Genomic DNA, 17,843 nt, shown 5'->3' with positions numbered 1-17,843 from the left:
GTTTTATAGAACACAATTAACACATTTAAACATTTCAGAGTTGGATCTGCTATTTTTAGAGACAACTGTTGTGAAACGTTGTGCACATTGTAAGTGCTCCAGTGTTCAATTACACTGAACATGCACTTGTAGTGTACTTCAAATCTTAAAAGGATATTTTTAAAACAACTGTACTTGTAGATAATATATTGTTGAAATAAAAGTCCACATAAATGTACTTAAAAGAGTACAAATTCTAACTATATTTCTTAACACACTGAAGTACACTTTTAAAAAGTGCACTTTCTAATAATGTCAAAATAAACATTTAACTTTAAAAGTACATTTTAAATTATCATGCTTTAAAGTACACTTATTTTTATATTAACTAACATAAAGCACATGTATAGTACTTGATTATAATCTAAACCGTAGTGCGTTATTCAATATTACATTTAAAGTTATTATATTTTAAATGTACTAAATCACAACTACATCAATGCAAATGTGTAATTACAAATATATTTAAATACAAGTTTTCAATAGAAATTACATTAAAGTATATTTTGGACTACCATAAATGATTGACATTTCAAAGACAATACAAGTAATTATGAAATAACATTTAAAGATGTACTTGCGTCCTATTTAAGAGGATCCAAGAAGCGAATTGTATTTATTTTAAATTTAAACTATAATACATTTCCATAAATTGCAAATAACATGCAAATAAGTGTCAAAAAAATCACATTCAATTAGCAAATGAATATATTATTTTAAAGTATATGATTTACATAATAAGCACTACTTTTCAAAGTATGCTAAAATGTACTTTAGAATTTAGAATTTATAAACAATTAAGAAATAAAGAATTTAAAGAGCCCAAACCTCCATAATGATGATAAACGCCAATTTGGCAGCTAGAATATGCCAGAACTGCATAGTATGACTGTACTGTTTCTCGTGTCCTGGAGGGTAGCGGTAGTCACGGTACCTAGAAGATCAACAGCCTTCATGTTTATTACACATTTGTTCAGTGTTACCATACATATCTATAGAAAGACACAGCACAGACATGCACAACAGTACCTGCAGGTGGTGATGTTGGTGCTGTCGTACCAATCCGGGTTCTCGCCCTCCTCTGGGCGGTTTTCAATTGGAATCCCGGAGATGTTGAAGATTGAAAGGCTGTTGCTGATGTATCCATCCATCGTCATCTCAGTGCCCGGGTGATACGCATACAGATACACCAGCCGAGGGATCATGTCAGACGTGAATGAGACAATGAAAGCCTGACAAACAAATCAATAACATTAGGTCTTACTAACATTAATGGCACAGAGAGCAGAAGGATTATTATGCGGCTGTCACTTTAGGACAGAATGCACGGATCCATTATACTGATACAAATCCGGTTTACACCAAACTGTTTACTTTTACTTGGGATAGGATAACATGAACACGCCACACAATTGGCATTTTGACATAATTGTGTGTGTATTTGACCATTGAGCGCAATAGGATGTAAAAGAGAACTGAATTCGCAATCACGAGCGATTGAGCTGTCAGTCAGCACGAGCACCACATTGAGTTCTTTTTCACCGCTTATAACATCAAGCACATCCCGCTCTTTATTGTCTCAGTCATGCGTTTCATCTAAAGTGTCAATAGTGCTGTTCTACACGTATATTTACATACGGGGACATACACGATATTGCTAAATCTCTAACGATTGACATTTTATACCATTGCCACGATTTGGGTCGCCATACCACCCAGCCCTAAATGACATGTACTACTTTAATGCTGTTTCATGACCTACTTTGATACCCTTTCTGGTCATGATATGATTCATAACCAGTTTATACCCTTTCTGGTCATGATATGATTCATAACCAGTTTATAAGTAAATACCACTTTATAACAATTACTGAAAATAATTAACCAAGAATATGGTAATGAGATGTAGGTATGAAAACGTGTTTCCACCATGGAATAAAAAAAAAGAAGGTAATTCTTCCTTTTTTCTCACAATTGCAAGTTTTTATCTCCCAACTCTGACTTTAGAACATGCAATTACGAGTTTATATTTCACAATTCTGAGAAATATGTCAGATTTGCAAGAAAAAAGTCAGAATTGTGAGATAAAAACTCACAATTACCTTTTTAATTATTCATTCATGGAAACAAGCTTCCATGTGTACGTGTACCAATGATTTTTTTAAAACCGGTTACATTGTTTTAAATGAATCAGTCTAAAAGACTCGTGAGCTATCAGCCTAAATACTTCAAACAAGTCTACAGTAGTCAGAACGGCTCCTGACTTATCATTTTCATCATAACTGTAAGTAAAAAAGTTTATCAAGTGGAATCGAAACCAGAACCATAATGTGGTACAGACTCACATTGGTGACCACTGAGAAAACAGCGATCATGTTGAGGATCTCCTCCCATGCCCCAATGCTGTGTGCTTTTGCTGCCATGGGCCTGCGAAACTGAGTAGTGAACTTCCAGGCATCCACTCGCACTTCCAAGATATTATTCATCAGAGCCAGCAGAGGAGCCAGCGGGAAAGAGGCCACAAACAGGGTGATGAAGCCAAACTGGATAACTGCAAAACAATGATGAGATGAAGTGCTACTCCACACAAGGATAAGCTACAGCACCATCTGTCTGCAAAACTGAGTTATTGCAGGTTGAAAGGTTGTTCAAATAAAAGTTGCAAGTAAAGCTACTTTGAAACTCTTGTTAAGTTACAAGCAATTCATAATTTAATTTAATTTAGTTAGGCCACATTAAAAATACTCTTTTATAAAGTCATTTTCAACATATAGCATCATTTGATAAAATATTTTTTAAATTGTAGACCTTAGTAAGAAAGCACCATATTTAATATTTGACAGGAATGAAAACGAGGCTGTGAGGGACAGAAGTACAGTGTGTTCAATGGATTGCACTGTTGTTTAACAACATGCCAACTATTCAGCTCACGAAACATCTTTTCTAATAACTTTCATTTGACATAAAACTTGAAAGTTGAGAGTTTTGAAAACTAAGACCAGTGCCACGGTTAAGCAAGTTCCTCACAGCCTCATTTTCTTCAGTGTGAAATTCAATATGGCCTACAGGTCTATAGCTAACAGGTCATATTTTACATAAAAGTTACAGTTTCACTTTATTTTAAGGTGACAGTTACATTGTACTCAGATAATCTTAATTAACTACATGTACCTACTATAGAGTTACGGTTAAGTATAGGGTTTGGTTACTTATAATTATGCATAATTTACTGTTATCACTATAGTAAGTACATGTAAGGTGTAACTACGTCACCTTAAATTAAAGTGTTACCAAAGTTGCTTATTTGGCCTCAGTGCAAAGTCTACTCATTTCACAGTAACGTATGAAATTAATACATGGGCATGACATATTGATTTGAGATTAAATTATTTCATTAGCGTTCTTGTAGAGAAAAAGACAGAACAAAAAGCAATCAGAATCAAGTATTCTAGACGGCTTTGTAATAATTGAAGGTAATATATTGCTTGTATTTTTTATATATGATTTTATATAAACACTCCTGGGCAAAAAAAGGGCCAACCCCCAAATGGAGAAACACTAAGCTTTTTATTGTCTTCACCAAATATTTTGGTCAGGAAATAAGCATAATTTAAGCAAATGCAGTATTTAAAAAGCCACTGCTGTCTCAGAAAAACATAGGTTTGATGCGAATGAAGTTTGATGCGATGAATCAGTGATAAATCACAATAAAACACGAGTTGCATGAGCGATGTCTTCAAAAATCTGCTGAGAAATATAATAATAAATGCAATTGTAGCTCAGTGAAGCGTGAGGTAGAGGATTCTTTCAGCTGATGCTTCATTGTGAAACTCATGGAGTTCAGGAGAAGACTGCAGAAATGAAAAGCTGTCATCTAAAGAGGAATAATCAGATGTTGTTTTTGCTCCTGCTCAAACTGCAAACACAACCAAGAAGTGTTCAAACACATGTTTAGTCCAGATTTGAATATTTAGTCTCACATTAAACTCAAACGAACTGGGAGACATTTTTCAACAGTCATGAACTGTTTAAAGACATTAACATTGAGAGGAACAACACTGACTCCTCTTCTTGTGAAAAGCGTCTGAACGCTGCTATTCAGTGCTGAGTTTCTTCATCTACAGTATGAAAAACATGATACACCGGTGTTTTGCCAGATGAGAAGTTTATCTATTTATGATCTTTTAACTCTTTTAATTCATTTGATAACTTTATCATAATTCTCTTATAATTCCTTTTATAACGTTTTTAATTTCCCTTGCTTTTATTTTGTGATTATTTTATTTCCTTTCTGTGTACAGCACTTTGAATTGCATTGCACACTTTTTCTTGCCCAGAGTGTGTGTGTGTGTGTGTGTGTGTGTCTCCACTCACCCATCTCCAGGTACTCGTAGAACAGGCCGAGCTGACTGAAGGTCTGGAGATCATGATCCTGCTCCCAGCGGCTGTACAGACTCTCCGGATGATTACGAGCACTTCTGCTGACCCACCAGTTACGCAACCAGCTACATACATGAACATGAAGATATAGAAATATATAAAAAACTACCCACTATCAATAAATAAACAATTAACACTAATAAATAAATTAAAAACACAAACAAATACTTACAAACTCAATCCAGACTCAATGTGGCTGTGAGTTTCTCTGTATTTTTTTGTGTTTTTAATTTATTTATTAGTGTTAATAATTTATTTATTGGTAGTGGGTAGTGTTTTATATATTATAAACACTAAAAAGAGCTTTTATTATACTCTGTTTAGTCATGAAATTAAGTATTACTTTAGGTATATACCCCTGGTCATGCAACAAATGATAATGGTTATGAATATCATGTGTGATTATGATGTCATGGGGACTTACGGGACGAGCGCTTCCTGTATGTTCCCCCAAACCTGTTTACCCACCATCACTATCACTAACTGAGTGGTTAACTCAATCAAACAGCCGCCTGGCTCGCACTGGAAAGACAATTATGATCATCACAAATAAGATTCATTCAATAGAATTTTATACAATAATATGCATTTTATTGTGCTTTAACTCTATATACAATTCATATAAATTAAAGTTACACGGACAATAATACATGCAAAACAACATTTTAAAAGGTGAAATAATAATGGAAAATAATTCTCATGGGATGTCAGGTCTACCTCTTCATTTCTCAACCCACTCCATTTCCCGAACATGTAGGCATAGTTGCCAGGGTATCCCACAAATTTGCCCTTGAAAAAGGCGACGTAAAAACATGAGGAATAGTAGTTGACAAACTGGAAGAGGAACATCTTCACTGTTAGCTTGTTCTCGTACTCCACATGGGTTTTGGGAACCTCTGTGGACAAAACATCAAGTGAATAAAAGTCAGTCTGCAAACCTACAAAAATATGTTTATTACGGAAATACTTTATTAATTGTACAATTATTTATTCACCAGCATTTATGAATTGATTGGTACATATCAGAATAAATCAGTTCACAAATTGGAAGTTGCAATTTAACAAATAAATACAATAAATGAATAGAATAGTTTTGGAGAAAAGAAAATCGAAATGATAATTAATAACATTTATTTATAATCTTACATAAAAAGTATGTATGTAACAACATTACTTAATTTTTTAGTCGGCATAACTGAGGTTAAAGGTTTGAGGTTGAGAAAGAGTCTGGGAGCTAAAATCTCACCCATATCAGTGATCTTGATGGCTACGCGCTCATACAGGAAGTTCAGAATCATGATGATGACGAAGTTGATGCAGGAAGCAGTTACGGATGTGGCAAACTGGGGTGTGATGAGGCTTCCAACCACATCCAGCTTATTGGTTGGGCTGTCCTTCATGATACTGGCAAACGCTGCAAACACTGCCAGACGGTACGCTATCACACCGATTATACTGGCGATAATCAGAGAGATCTGGGTTGTGGGGTGAGAGAGGTGAACGTCACACACAAAACAACTCATACACTGCAATTAGTATACTACTCAATTCTTCATACAAAAACATTGTAATTTTTTTTTTGTTAATTAGAACACTGTGGAAACTAGGAACTACGTCATGCCAAACAGTAAACTGCCTCATGCTGGTAAAAACATGCATCCTCAGGCAAAATGCTGGTGATTTAACTTACTGACTTACTGATGTGTGATTCTGTGTCCATACAGTCCAGTGACTTATTAACATTCAATCATAAGTCTAACACAAATATTATGCAAATAGATGCATGTTATTTAACATTTGTATATAATAGCTCTGTTTCAAAACTACTACCAACATAGGCAGCTTCTAAGGGTATATTTATATGACAACAATGTACTAAAACAATGGAATATGTTTTTGCTTTGCATTTTTTGCATACAGGAGACAACGTTGTCAAATCGATCCCGTTCACACGGATCCCCGAAAAAGACTAAAATCGCTGTATTCTGCTGCCAGGCCAGTAGTTGGCGATGTCACTTTGTAAAGAAACATATGCGCCTATAGACTGAACTACAGGTCCTTCTCAAAAAATTTGCACATTGTGATAAAGTTCATTATTTTCCATAATATAATGATAAAAATTAAACCTTCATATATTTTTGATTCATTGCACACCAACTGAAATATTTCAGGTCTTTTATTGTTTTAATACTGATGATTTCGGCATACAGCTCATGAAAACCCAAAATTCCTATCTCAAAAAATTAGCATATTTTATCCGACCAATAAAAGAAGTGTTTTGAATACAAAAAAAGTCAACCTTCAAATAATTCTGTTCAGTTATGCACTCAATACTTGGTCGGGAATCCTTTTGCAGAAATGACTGCTTCAATGCGGCGTGGCATGGAGGCAATCAGCCTGTGGCACTGCTGAGGTGTTATGGAGGCCCAGGATGCTTCGATAGCGGCCTTAAGCTCATCCAGAGTGTTGGGTCTTGCGTCTCTCAACTTTCTCTTCACAATATCCCACAGATTCTCTATGGGGTTCAGGTCAGGAGAGTTTGCAGGCCAATTGAGCACAGTAATACCATGGTCAGTAAACCATTTACCAGTGGTTTTGGCATGGTGAGCAGGTGCCAGGTCGTGCTGAAAAATGAAATCTTCATCTCCATAAAGCTTTTCAGCAGATGGAAGCATGAAGTGCTCCAAAATCTCCTGATAGCTAGCTGCATTGACCCTGCCCTTGATAAAACACAGTGGACCAACACCAGCAGCTGACATGGCACCCCAGACCATCACTGACTGTGGGTACTTGACACTGGACTTCAGGCATTTTGGCATTTCCTTCTCCCCAGTCTTCCTCCAGACTCTGGCACCTTGATTTCAGAATGACATGCAAAATTTGCTTTCATCCGAAAAAAGTACTTTGGACCACTGAGCAACAGTCCAGTGCTGCTTCTCTGTAGCCTAGGTCAGGCGCTTCTGCCGCTGTTTCTGGTTCAAAAGTGGCTTGACCTGGGGAATGCGGCACCTGTAGCCGATTTTCTGCACACGCCTGTGCACGGTGGCTCTGGATGTTTCTACTCCAGACTCAGTCCACTGCTTCCGCAGGTCCCCCAAGGTCTGGAATCGGTCCTTCTCCACAATCTTCCTCAGGGTCCGGTCACCTCTTCTCGTTGTGCAGCGTTTTTTGCCATACTTTTTCCTTCCCACAGACTTCCCACTGAGGTGCCTTGATACAGCACTCTGGGAACAGCCTATATGTTCAGAAATTTCTTTCTGTGTCTTACCCTCTTGCTTGAGGGTGTCAATGATGGCCTTCTGGACAGCAGTCAGGTCGGCAGTCTTACCCATGATTGCGGTTTTGAGAAATAAAACAGGCTGGGAGTTTTTAAAAGCCTCAGGAATCTTTTGCAGGTGTTTAGAGTTAATTATTTGAATCAGATGATTAGGTTAATAGCTCGTTTAGAGAACCTTTTCATGATATGCTAATTTTTTGAGATAGGAATTTTGGGTTTTCATGAGCCGTATGAAAAAATCATCAGTATTAAAACAATAAAAGACCTGAAATATTTCAGTTGGTGTGCAATGAATCTAAAATATATGAAAGTTTAATTTTTATCATTACATTATGGAAAATAATGAACTTTATCACAATATGCTAATTTTTTGAGAAGGACCTGTATTAGTGAGAAGTTCGGATCATTTTACTGACTCGGATCTTTGAGTCTAGTTCAGCAAAAAGAACGAATATTTTGTTCGAGTCATTTCGTTCATTTCAGCATAATATAATTAAAATGGCATGTTAAATATCCCAACATATCTAGTACTTACGAAAATGTTGATTACATTTGTAAAAAGAATAAAAATAAACTATAGGGTAATGCAGCCAAAGCCAAATTATAAGAAACCGAAATGTTTTATTAATTGATTAGTTGTTGGGTCTTAAGTTCAGACTATTGCAGTCTGATTCTGTTAATTCATCTCACCTCCTGATCTGAGACGTTCTTTCCTCTGCAACTTCATATTTATCAGGTTAGTTTTCCTCTCGTGTCTCGAGACGTTAGTTGTCGACTCGTGTCTAACTCTGATCTGTCTGCTGGGCCGACCGTGCCGTGTGCGATACAGCAGGGCCGGAAAGAGAAATGATTAGTTCATCTTTCGAGTCTCGAGTTCGGGACGGGTCCGAGTCTTTCGATCTTCCTGTCAGTCCCATATAGGCTATGCTGTCAGTACCGGAAAGAGAAATGATTAGTTCATCTGGTTCGGGTTCGGGACGGGTCCGAGTCTTTCGTTCTTCCTGACAGTCACATAGAGGCTATGCTGTCAGTACCGGAGAGAGAAATGATTAGTTTATTTTCTTCGTGTCTCGAGTTCGGGTTTTAAATCCTTCGTTCTATTGTCACGTGACCGCTGGTATCTCACATCAAACACAACATTAGATTTGTATTATTGACTGCGTCTGAATGTATATTGTTATATATTTAGAATTAAAACACATGCAATGTGCAATAAACATTATCTGAAAAATAAAAGTTCCATCTTATTAGACTATTGTCCTTGTCCGTCTCTTTTCTAAATGTTTCTTGTGCATCTGTGGTGTGTTTTATTATATATTATACATTAATTAACTACTATTATATCATAAATTAACTACGTGCTTGTTTGTAAAAAGGTTGTGAATTAGTAGGCTATTTAATACTGTGACAAGTCACGTGACAAAAGAACGAAGGACTCAAACCCGAAGACTCGAAAAAAATGAACTAATCATTTCTCTCTCCGGTACTGACAGCATAGCCTATATGGGACTGACAGGAAGAACGAAAGACTCGGACCCGTCCCGAACCCGAAGACTCGAGAGAGATCAACTAATCATTTCTGTTTCCAGTACAGATTCAGAACCCATGTGTTGCGCAAAGCGCATGCGCGGTCAACACAAAATGAACGAATCACTCTCTGAGACAACTCGGTAGTCCCGAGTCATATTAAAGATTCGTTCAAAATGAACGAATCTTTCATGTACGACACATCACTAGACTGAACACGTGATACGCATGCGTATGACGTCACTGTTTTCACAACTTCACGGTTTTGTAGTTTACATAAAGACAATAACGGTATAATTTTCAAAAACGTGCACTTTGAAATCCGATATCAAAAGCTTGAGTTTTCAGGCCACCAAAACGCAAAAAAAGTTTTCAGTTTTTGGTTGAAACGATGTTGTGTAAATGCCACCTAACTGCAGTGAAACCTCTTAAATGATTAATTTGGAACACAGTACAAAGTCAGTCATTAAATACAATACAATAATAATATATAATTTAATACGCAACATTAAACAAAAAGCGTTCTATATGCAAAGTTTACAGAAGATTTGATTCACAATGGATTTAAACTGTTTTTGATATTAGCATGTTGCTTAACTAATGACACAATACTCTAATTATCATGGAAGAGCATAGCACATGCATATATTGGGTAAACAGTCCATTGCTAACCGACTTTTCGGTATTAAATAACATCTTTGCACACGATGCCTTGGACCAAGGGTGCTCAATCCTGTTCCTGGAGATCTACCTACCTGCAGAGTTATGTCGATCAACCCCGATCCAACACACCTGTGTGTAATTATCAAGAGCTCCTGAAGATCTGCATTAGCTGCTTCAGGTGTGTTGAATCAGGGTTGGATGAACTTTGCAGGAAGGCAGATCTCCAGGAGAGGGATTGGGAACCCCTGCCTGTTGTATCTAGTCAGCTCACTAGGCATTGGAACAGAGCTAATATATTCAATGGGGTTAAAAAATCTGAGACCACAAGTGAAATTTTTTTATATATATTTTGTAATGAGCAATTGGTTTTATTTGAAAGAAAAAAAATGGAAAGAAATAAGAATTTCTTATTGTGTCTCTATTTTGTGTAAATGACAGCAGCACTCGAGCTAAACCAAATCTGACGTTATCCAGCATGATTTAAAAAGTTCCAAAGAGAATTAAACAAATTTGCTTATTGAAGAAATAGTGCAGAATCTAAAATATTTCTTGTTCACCTTATCACTGTGTCCTAACCAGATGCAACGGACACCACGACACATGATAAAGGTTAGTTGCATGTAATTATGCATCATTTACTGTTATTACTATGGTAATTACATGTAACATATGTAACAAGAACGCTATAAAATAAAGTGTTACCAAATATCCATATGAAAAACTTGATAAACTAAAATAACTAGCTTCCGACAGATGATTGTGTTCATTTGAAATAATAAAGTCATATACACCTAGGATGACTTAAGGGGGGAGTAAATCATGGGGTAATTTTTATTTTTGGGTAACTATTTCTTTAATGTTTAATTTAATGCGAGTTTGAATATCATCTGGCGTGACCTTTAAAGCCATACTGAAAGCGAAAATGGATCATTTACCTTGAAAATAAATGAAAGGAACCAAGAGCATAAACTGTGAACAAAAAGTGAACTGTGAAAGTGCACTCTATGACAAAGATTGTTTTAGTCATTCAGTGTGTATTTGTAGTAATGATAAAATTGTGAAATATTTATGAATTTGATTATGTGCTTATCAATTTGGTTGCGAGTTCGCTTGCAGAGAGACTCTCTCTCAAACACGCTGATTGGCTGTGGTTTTCTTATCCCATCGTGTCTAGTTAGGACATGGTGTTATGTCATAACATTTATAAAAAAAACTTAAAACTTCCAAGTATCTCCAAGTTTAATTCAAATTTGAATCCCAGATTTTCAGTGTTGTCTAAGACTTTTGAACCCCACTGTATTTTTGTACATTATGTGCTAATATAAAAAGGTGACAACATTTGAACTTTACTGTATAAGGAAAATGAAAGTCTTTTGATGTTTTGATGCTCACCCAGAAGAGGACGGTGGCCCCAGACAGCATTGAGCGAGCACACTTGCTTGTTAGAGGTAAATAGGGCTCCATCTCCTACACAGCAAGCAAGCAAAGCAGGGAACATGAGCAACCACCACCACACACCTGGGACAGAAGCCCTGAATCCTGATCTAGCACTGTACTAGTGCTGTCAGTGTCCACACTGCAGTCTAGACGAGGACTCTTCCTGTCTCTAGAGAGATCGCTAGAATCACATCAATTCTACGACTAGCTGGGATCACACTGCGAGCAGGTCGCTAATGCTATACACACACTCACACACACCAAACCAATCTCTTTTTGTCCTGTGCCTGCCTTACCCACAAGACAACAGTGGTCCAGCACAGGATAAACCTGCCTGCTTTATCAGCTGGTGTCTGGTCTAGAACCCACTCCTGTTCCTATACAGCGTGAGCAAAGTCAAACAAACACGCAATTATCTAGTTTCTCAGTCGGTTGTTGGATAAACTAACCTTGACGTCCAAACTCTGGAGTTTATCTTCAACACCTAAGGTGACTCTGTAAACTCATTTTCTGTCCATTTAACACTATTAGACAGCAGATTTTTACAAATCCAATCCAAACCACATTTATATTTATATGGTTTGAAATTGAATTTGACTGCATTTCAGATTAACTAGTTTTTTTTACAGCTTTGTGTTAATGTACACGTGTCATTCACTATGTTCAGCTAATGAAACACTGAAAAACTTCATAAAACATGGACTGAGACAATTAGATTTGACCAGAGACCTTAATGCAGTACAACATACTGAACATATTGTACATCTATTCATCGGTCTCATGTTCATTTCATGTTAAACGGCACTGACTAAGGGATCCACCTCACAACTCACCAATATCACTGAGTCTAGTTAAACCTTTTCTAACTAGCCTAGTAATACTTTTAACTTGCCTGAGTTTACAATTATGTACAGTTGAAAGAATATGCTTAGCTAATATAAAATCTGCTGAAACAAGAGATAAAACAATGAAGAACAGCTGCAATATAAGTTTGACAAACATTTAAATGCAGGGAAAATGGTGAAATCTTGCAATGAACATTATGAGCAAACATTAAATTCTCTGTAGAATAAAGAAAAAAATGTCAGTAGTATAATACACTGCTAAATGAATCAATCATTAAAATGAATTACAAATCCTTAATACCATGGCTTCCTCATTCATGGTCCTGGAGAGTTGTTTGGTTCCAGCACACCTGAATCAAATGATGGCCAGTTGAACTGGAGCAGATCTGATCTAAACTCTGTAGGTTAGTGGCTCTCCAAGAGCAGGAACGACGAACGCTGCTCTACATGAGCTAAATTTGATCACATAAAATCTCTGAGTCAAAAGGAAAATAGATGCTTACTTGTGTAATGTTGTTGAGCCGTCGACTGGTGCACTTGATCTCGTATTCGGGTCTAAGCTGCAGCTGTTGTTGCTCTTCCTCAAAGTCAACCAGATCCCACTCGTACTCCAGTCGGGCCTGACGCCGCTTCCAGAACTCCAGGAACAGAGTCACTGACACCAGAGCAAAAGTACAGCTTAAAATTCATATGCATTGTTCATCAGCATTCATGAAGAACTGCACATTACAGCCTGAAAATACTAAATATATATCCTTTAAAAAAAATTATGGTTTCCATGCTTATGTCATGACAAGCTAAATACAATGTTTATTGAAAATCTGGACTGTATGTGATGATAAACAAATGAATGACTGACAACTTTCCTAGTTTTAGTAGAAGAATAATCTATTACCATTAGAGTAAAAGGGAATATTAATTAAAAAGGGCTGTCACCAACAATTTTCTTTGGTAATCAAGTAATCTGTCGATTATTTTGACAATTAATCAAGTAATCAGATAATTGTGGTAAGATAACAGCAGCCTTTAAAATGAGTTAAAATACTTATACTATATAATAACAATGAGGCAATTATAAGTGGTTCAAATAAAGTTTTATGAGCAAGTAATCATATGATTTTATTGAACAACTGTTAAAATACATAAAGTGATATACAGTACATAATATAAACAACCAATGTTTGTACATAACGTATTATAACAAATGCCTGCAGAGAGCGCCAACAGCCTGGCAATTGTTTTTATTACACATTACAGCATGATCAAATCCTTGATTAATGTTGGCCAAATAAAATTTAATTAAAATGTCCACTTAATCTTTAATATTTAGCCACTTCTTTACAATTGAAATGCTATGAGGGTTTAAACTTTCATTTTGAATTTGCGATGAACAACAATTTGCATATTTACAAAACATATTGATGTATTCTTGTGTGTTGGCGTGGGTATATAAGCATTTACATTACAGATGTATTGAAATGGGGCACGTTGTGTTCCTAGATGAATGTTATAAGCAACCCAAACTCACAGAATACGCAGAGAGTTTGTTAACCGAGCTAACACAATGAAACACAAAGCGTGTCAGACTTATGTGTTCCCAAATACACATTATTGGAAACCCAAACAAACAGCGCATGCAGAGACGTGTGGAGCAGAATTTACTGTGAACGGTGCCGCTCTGAGACGCTGGAAGAAACACGTAACCTGCACTCATGACACTGCAACACATATTGATCAGTTGATCAGCTCAGCCTTTGCTCTACAGTTGACTGCACTTTAAGGGTTTATTTAACAAAAGAATTTCAACAGATTTTTTTAATATCCACTCTGAAATTCTATATCTTATAATAAACTTAGTGAAAAGCAGCGGATGATATTCATACTTTGAGATTTTTGGTGGATACTATCTCGGCCTACTTCGTCAGCTGAAGCCTGAGGATTTCCTAGCAGAGAATCTCAGCACACCATGCCACCCAAGAAGGACCAAAGCAATGGAGAGGAGTTGGTGTCACTTTCACAGATAAGAGATCTAATGAGTCAACAAAGGAATCTATTCATGCAACTTCTGCAGCAGCAAGAAAGCAACTTTAAGACTGTTGTGGAACTAATTGTGAACAATGTGAACACTCGGATTGACAAATTGACTAAGGAGACACAGGAGCTGAGAAGCAGCCTGCAATTCTCCCAGAAGGACATTGATGATCTAATAAAGAAAAATGAGAAAATTGAGTCTGAGAGAACAATTGCTGGTGCTGAAACCAAAATAATGCAGGGAAAATTGGCAGAGATGACTGAGAAAGCGGACTACTTGGAGGGTCAAACAAGAAGGAATAACCTTGTCGTGGATGGCATTCCTGAGGCCCAGAGTGAAAGCTGGAAGGAGACTGAGGACAAAGTCAGATGTGTGATAAATGAGAAACTTCACCTGGATAGTAGTCAGATGGTGATTGAACATGCACATAGGACTGGAAATCCATCCGGATATTCTGGAAAGAGACCTAGGCCTATTATGATTAAATTTCCTCAGATACAAAGATAAAATGGCTGTTCTGGGAAAAACTAAGGATCTGAAAGGGACTAACATCTATGTGAATGAGGACTACACTGAAGCCGTCAGGCAAAAGCGCAAGGAACTCATTCCAGCCATGAAAGCTGCCAGAGAACGAGGTGACATAGCCTACATCCGACATGACAAGCTTTTTGTCCATCCCCCTGCCCAAAAGCATAAGGATTAGAATGGCACCAACGGCCAGGAACTGGAGCTGGAGACAGGAGCTGGAGCGAGAGACTAGTTCTCCGGTTTCCTTAACTCGAGTCTAAAAAAAATTTATGGATAGTAGGCCCAATGATGATAAGCATCTCCTTCCTATTTCAAAGGGTCTTGTTATGGCCCATTTGAATGTCTGCAGCATCAGAAATAAGGTATTTGAACTTAATTATCTGATTAAAGAAAACACCATTCATATCTTTGCAGTATCAGAGACCCATCTGGATGCTACTGTCCTTGATACAGAGATTTCTATTGATGGCTATAATGTATTTAGAAGGGACAGGAATAAACATGGGGGTGGATTAGCATTATATATCAGAGATAACTTCCCGGCAACACTGTGCTCTGAGTTTATCTCAAATGGTTTAGAATCTTTATGGGTCAAAGCGCATCTTCCACATCTTAAACCGGTGCTGATCGGCTGCTGCTATAGGCCTCCTGGGACTTATGTGCAATATCTGAATGATTTATGTGTGTTAATTGAAAGAGTTACAGATGTGAACTGTGATATTTTTTTACTAGGGGATATGAACATAGACTGGTTTGCTACTCAATGTCCAATGAAACAAAAAATGGTTTCATTGATCGATGCTTGTAATTTGTCTCAGATGATCTCTCAAGCAACCAGAGTCTTTACTAACAGTGCTGGCCATATTTCTGCCACTTGCATAGACCATATTTATACAAATATTCCTGAATGCTGCACTAAACCAGTTTCTCGATCTGTGGGTTTCAGTGATCATAATATCATAGCAATTACCAGGAAAACTAAAATTCCTAAATGTAAGGTCAATATAGTACATAAAAGGATGTTTAAGAAATTTATTCCGGAAAGTTTTTTGGCAGATGTTTGTGATATTGATTGGACTGATGTGTATGCTGCTGAGGAGCCTGAGGCCTCCTTAAATATCTTTATGGAAAGCTTTATGAAGATTGTTGATAGGCATGCCCCTATGAGAAAGTGTATTGTAAAAGCGAGACCAGCCCCATGGCTGAATGGGACTATAAAGAGCCTCATGAAGGAAAGAGATGAAACCAAATCTGTATTAGTAAAGACTGGATTGGTGGAGGACAGATTCAAGTACTGTCAACTTAGAAATCAGGTGACAAAGCTGAATAGATCGATGAAAAAACGATATTACATGCAGAGAATAAATGATGTAAAGCAGGATGGTAAAGAGCTCTGGAAAACCCTTAATGAAATAATGGGGAGACGGACAACTGGAGCGGATTCCTTTGTGGAATCAGAAGGAAAATTTCTGACCAAACCAGCTGATATAGCAAATTATTTTAATGATTTCTTTATAAATAAGGTCCAAGCACTAAGGCAGAATATGGACAATATTGATTCTTATTACATAAAGCTCATAAAAAATAATGTGATGTTAGATAAGAGTTGCAATTTCCAGTTTAATAGTGTAGAGGAACGGGAAGTAAGGAAGTTGTTGAAGTCCCTGCCCGAACACAGTTCTGTGGGTACTGACATGCTGGACAGTAAATTACTTGGTCTGGCAGCTGACTATGTTTGCGGTCCGTTATGTCAAATATTAAATGCATGCTTAATGAAGGGTGTTTTTCCCACTATCTGGAAGGAAGGTAAAATTATTCCCTAATCTAAAGATGGCAGACTAGCATTCACTGGGAAGAACAGTAGACCTATCACTATTCTCCCAGTTCTTAGTAAACTGATGGAGAGAATAGTTCACTCACAAATACAGAAATACTTTAAATGTAATGGTTTGAACTCAGATTTTCAACATGCTTAAAGACATAACCATTCAACTTGTTCCGCCCTTACAGTAATGACAGATGACTGGCTCAAGGAAATTGATTAGTTAAAAATGACTGGTGCAGTATTACTTGATTTTAGTGCGGCATTTGATGTCATAGATCACAATCTACTCATTGGTAAACTAGAATGTTATGGATTTTGTCCAATTGCCATCAGATTTATGAAGAGTTATCTCACAAGTAGGATGCAACGGGTGTATTACAATGGAAGTTGGTCTCGCTCTAAGGTTTTGAACTGTGGGGTCCCGCAAGGGAGCTGCCTTGGACCACTTTTATGTACCATTTTTACAAACGATTTACCATTAGTTTTGTGTAAAGCTACTGTACAAATGTATTCTGATGATTCCACATTGTATTATGCTGCAAAAACTATCAGTGAACTGGACAATGTTTTATCAGCTGAGTTAAATATGGTTTCTGATTGGATAAAAAAAAAAGTTGGTGCTGAACATCTCGAAAACCAAATCAATTATCTTTGGATCGAGTCATAAACTGTCATCAACACCAAATATGAGTTTGAACTTGTTTGGGGAACCTATAGAACAGGTAGATAAAGTAAAATTACTGGGCACAACAATAGATAGTCAGCTGTCATGGGCAGAACATATTGACATCATAGTTAGGAAGATGGGTTGTGGTATCTCTATGGTGAGGAAATGTCTTTCTTATGTCCCTACACACATCGTGGGACAGGTGGCTAAATCTTTAATCTTATGTCACCTGGATTATTGTGCCCCTGTATGGTCATCTACATCTAAACGTCAACTAAATAAATTACAAACTGTCCAAAATAGAGCTGCCAGGTTAGTATTACATTGTCCTATTAGAACAAATATTATCAGTATGCACGTCGACTATCATGGCTAATGGTGGAGAAAAGACTGTTTTTTAATACAATAAAATTTTTCAGTAAAACTGTCCTTTCTTCTCAACCAGTTTTTTTATATAATCAAATTGTTAGGTGTGATCAGGTTCATTCTCATCTGACTAGGTCAGATGATGATGGCCAGATGATGTTGCCACGTCCAAATTCAAATGCTTTAAAGAGAACAGT

The 17,843-nt window shown here is 36.9% G+C and overlaps 1 protein-coding gene across 7 annotated transcripts in view; it reads right to left on the bottom strand.

The window, feature by feature from the left end:
• ano5a (anoctamin 5a) overlaps positions 1-17,843 on the bottom strand; it is a 50,684-nt gene that overhangs the window by 2,649 nt on the left and 30,192 nt on the right. For 4 of the 7 annotated variants that reach the window (XM_077211441.1, XM_077211438.1, XM_077211439.1 and 1 more), the window contains 9 exons: positions 12,732-12,883; positions 11,339-11,413; positions 5,726-5,954; positions 5,197-5,375; positions 4,904-5,001; positions 4,414-4,544; positions 2,385-2,590; positions 1,069-1,271; positions 868-973 (listed from right to left, as the gene is read on the bottom strand). In XM_077211441.1, the coding sequence (XP_077067556.1) occupies positions 868-973; positions 1,069-1,271; positions 2,385-2,590; positions 4,414-4,544; positions 4,904-5,001; positions 5,197-5,375; positions 5,726-5,954; positions 11,339-11,413; positions 12,732-12,883 (1,379 nt within the window). Of the gene's footprint in view, positions 1-867; positions 974-1,068; positions 1,272-2,384; positions 2,591-4,413; positions 4,545-4,903; positions 5,002-5,196; positions 5,376-5,725; positions 5,955-11,338; positions 11,414-11,679; positions 11,761-12,731; positions 12,884-17,843 lie in introns of all 7 variants that reach the window. The other 3 variants (XM_077211437.1, XM_077211440.1, XM_077211442.1) reach the window with 1 other exon arrangement.

This window comes from Siphateles boraxobius, unplaced genomic scaffold (genome assembly GCF_051911475.1).
Source record: "Siphateles boraxobius isolate OS27281-9 unplaced genomic scaffold, OSU_SipBor_1 65, whole genome shotgun sequence".
NCBI classification, from domain to species: Eukaryota; Metazoa; Chordata; class Actinopteri; order Cypriniformes; family Leuciscidae; genus Siphateles; species Siphateles boraxobius.
The sequence above is the reverse complement of the archived record's forward strand: the minus strand, read 5'-3'. Positions and strand labels throughout refer to the sequence as shown.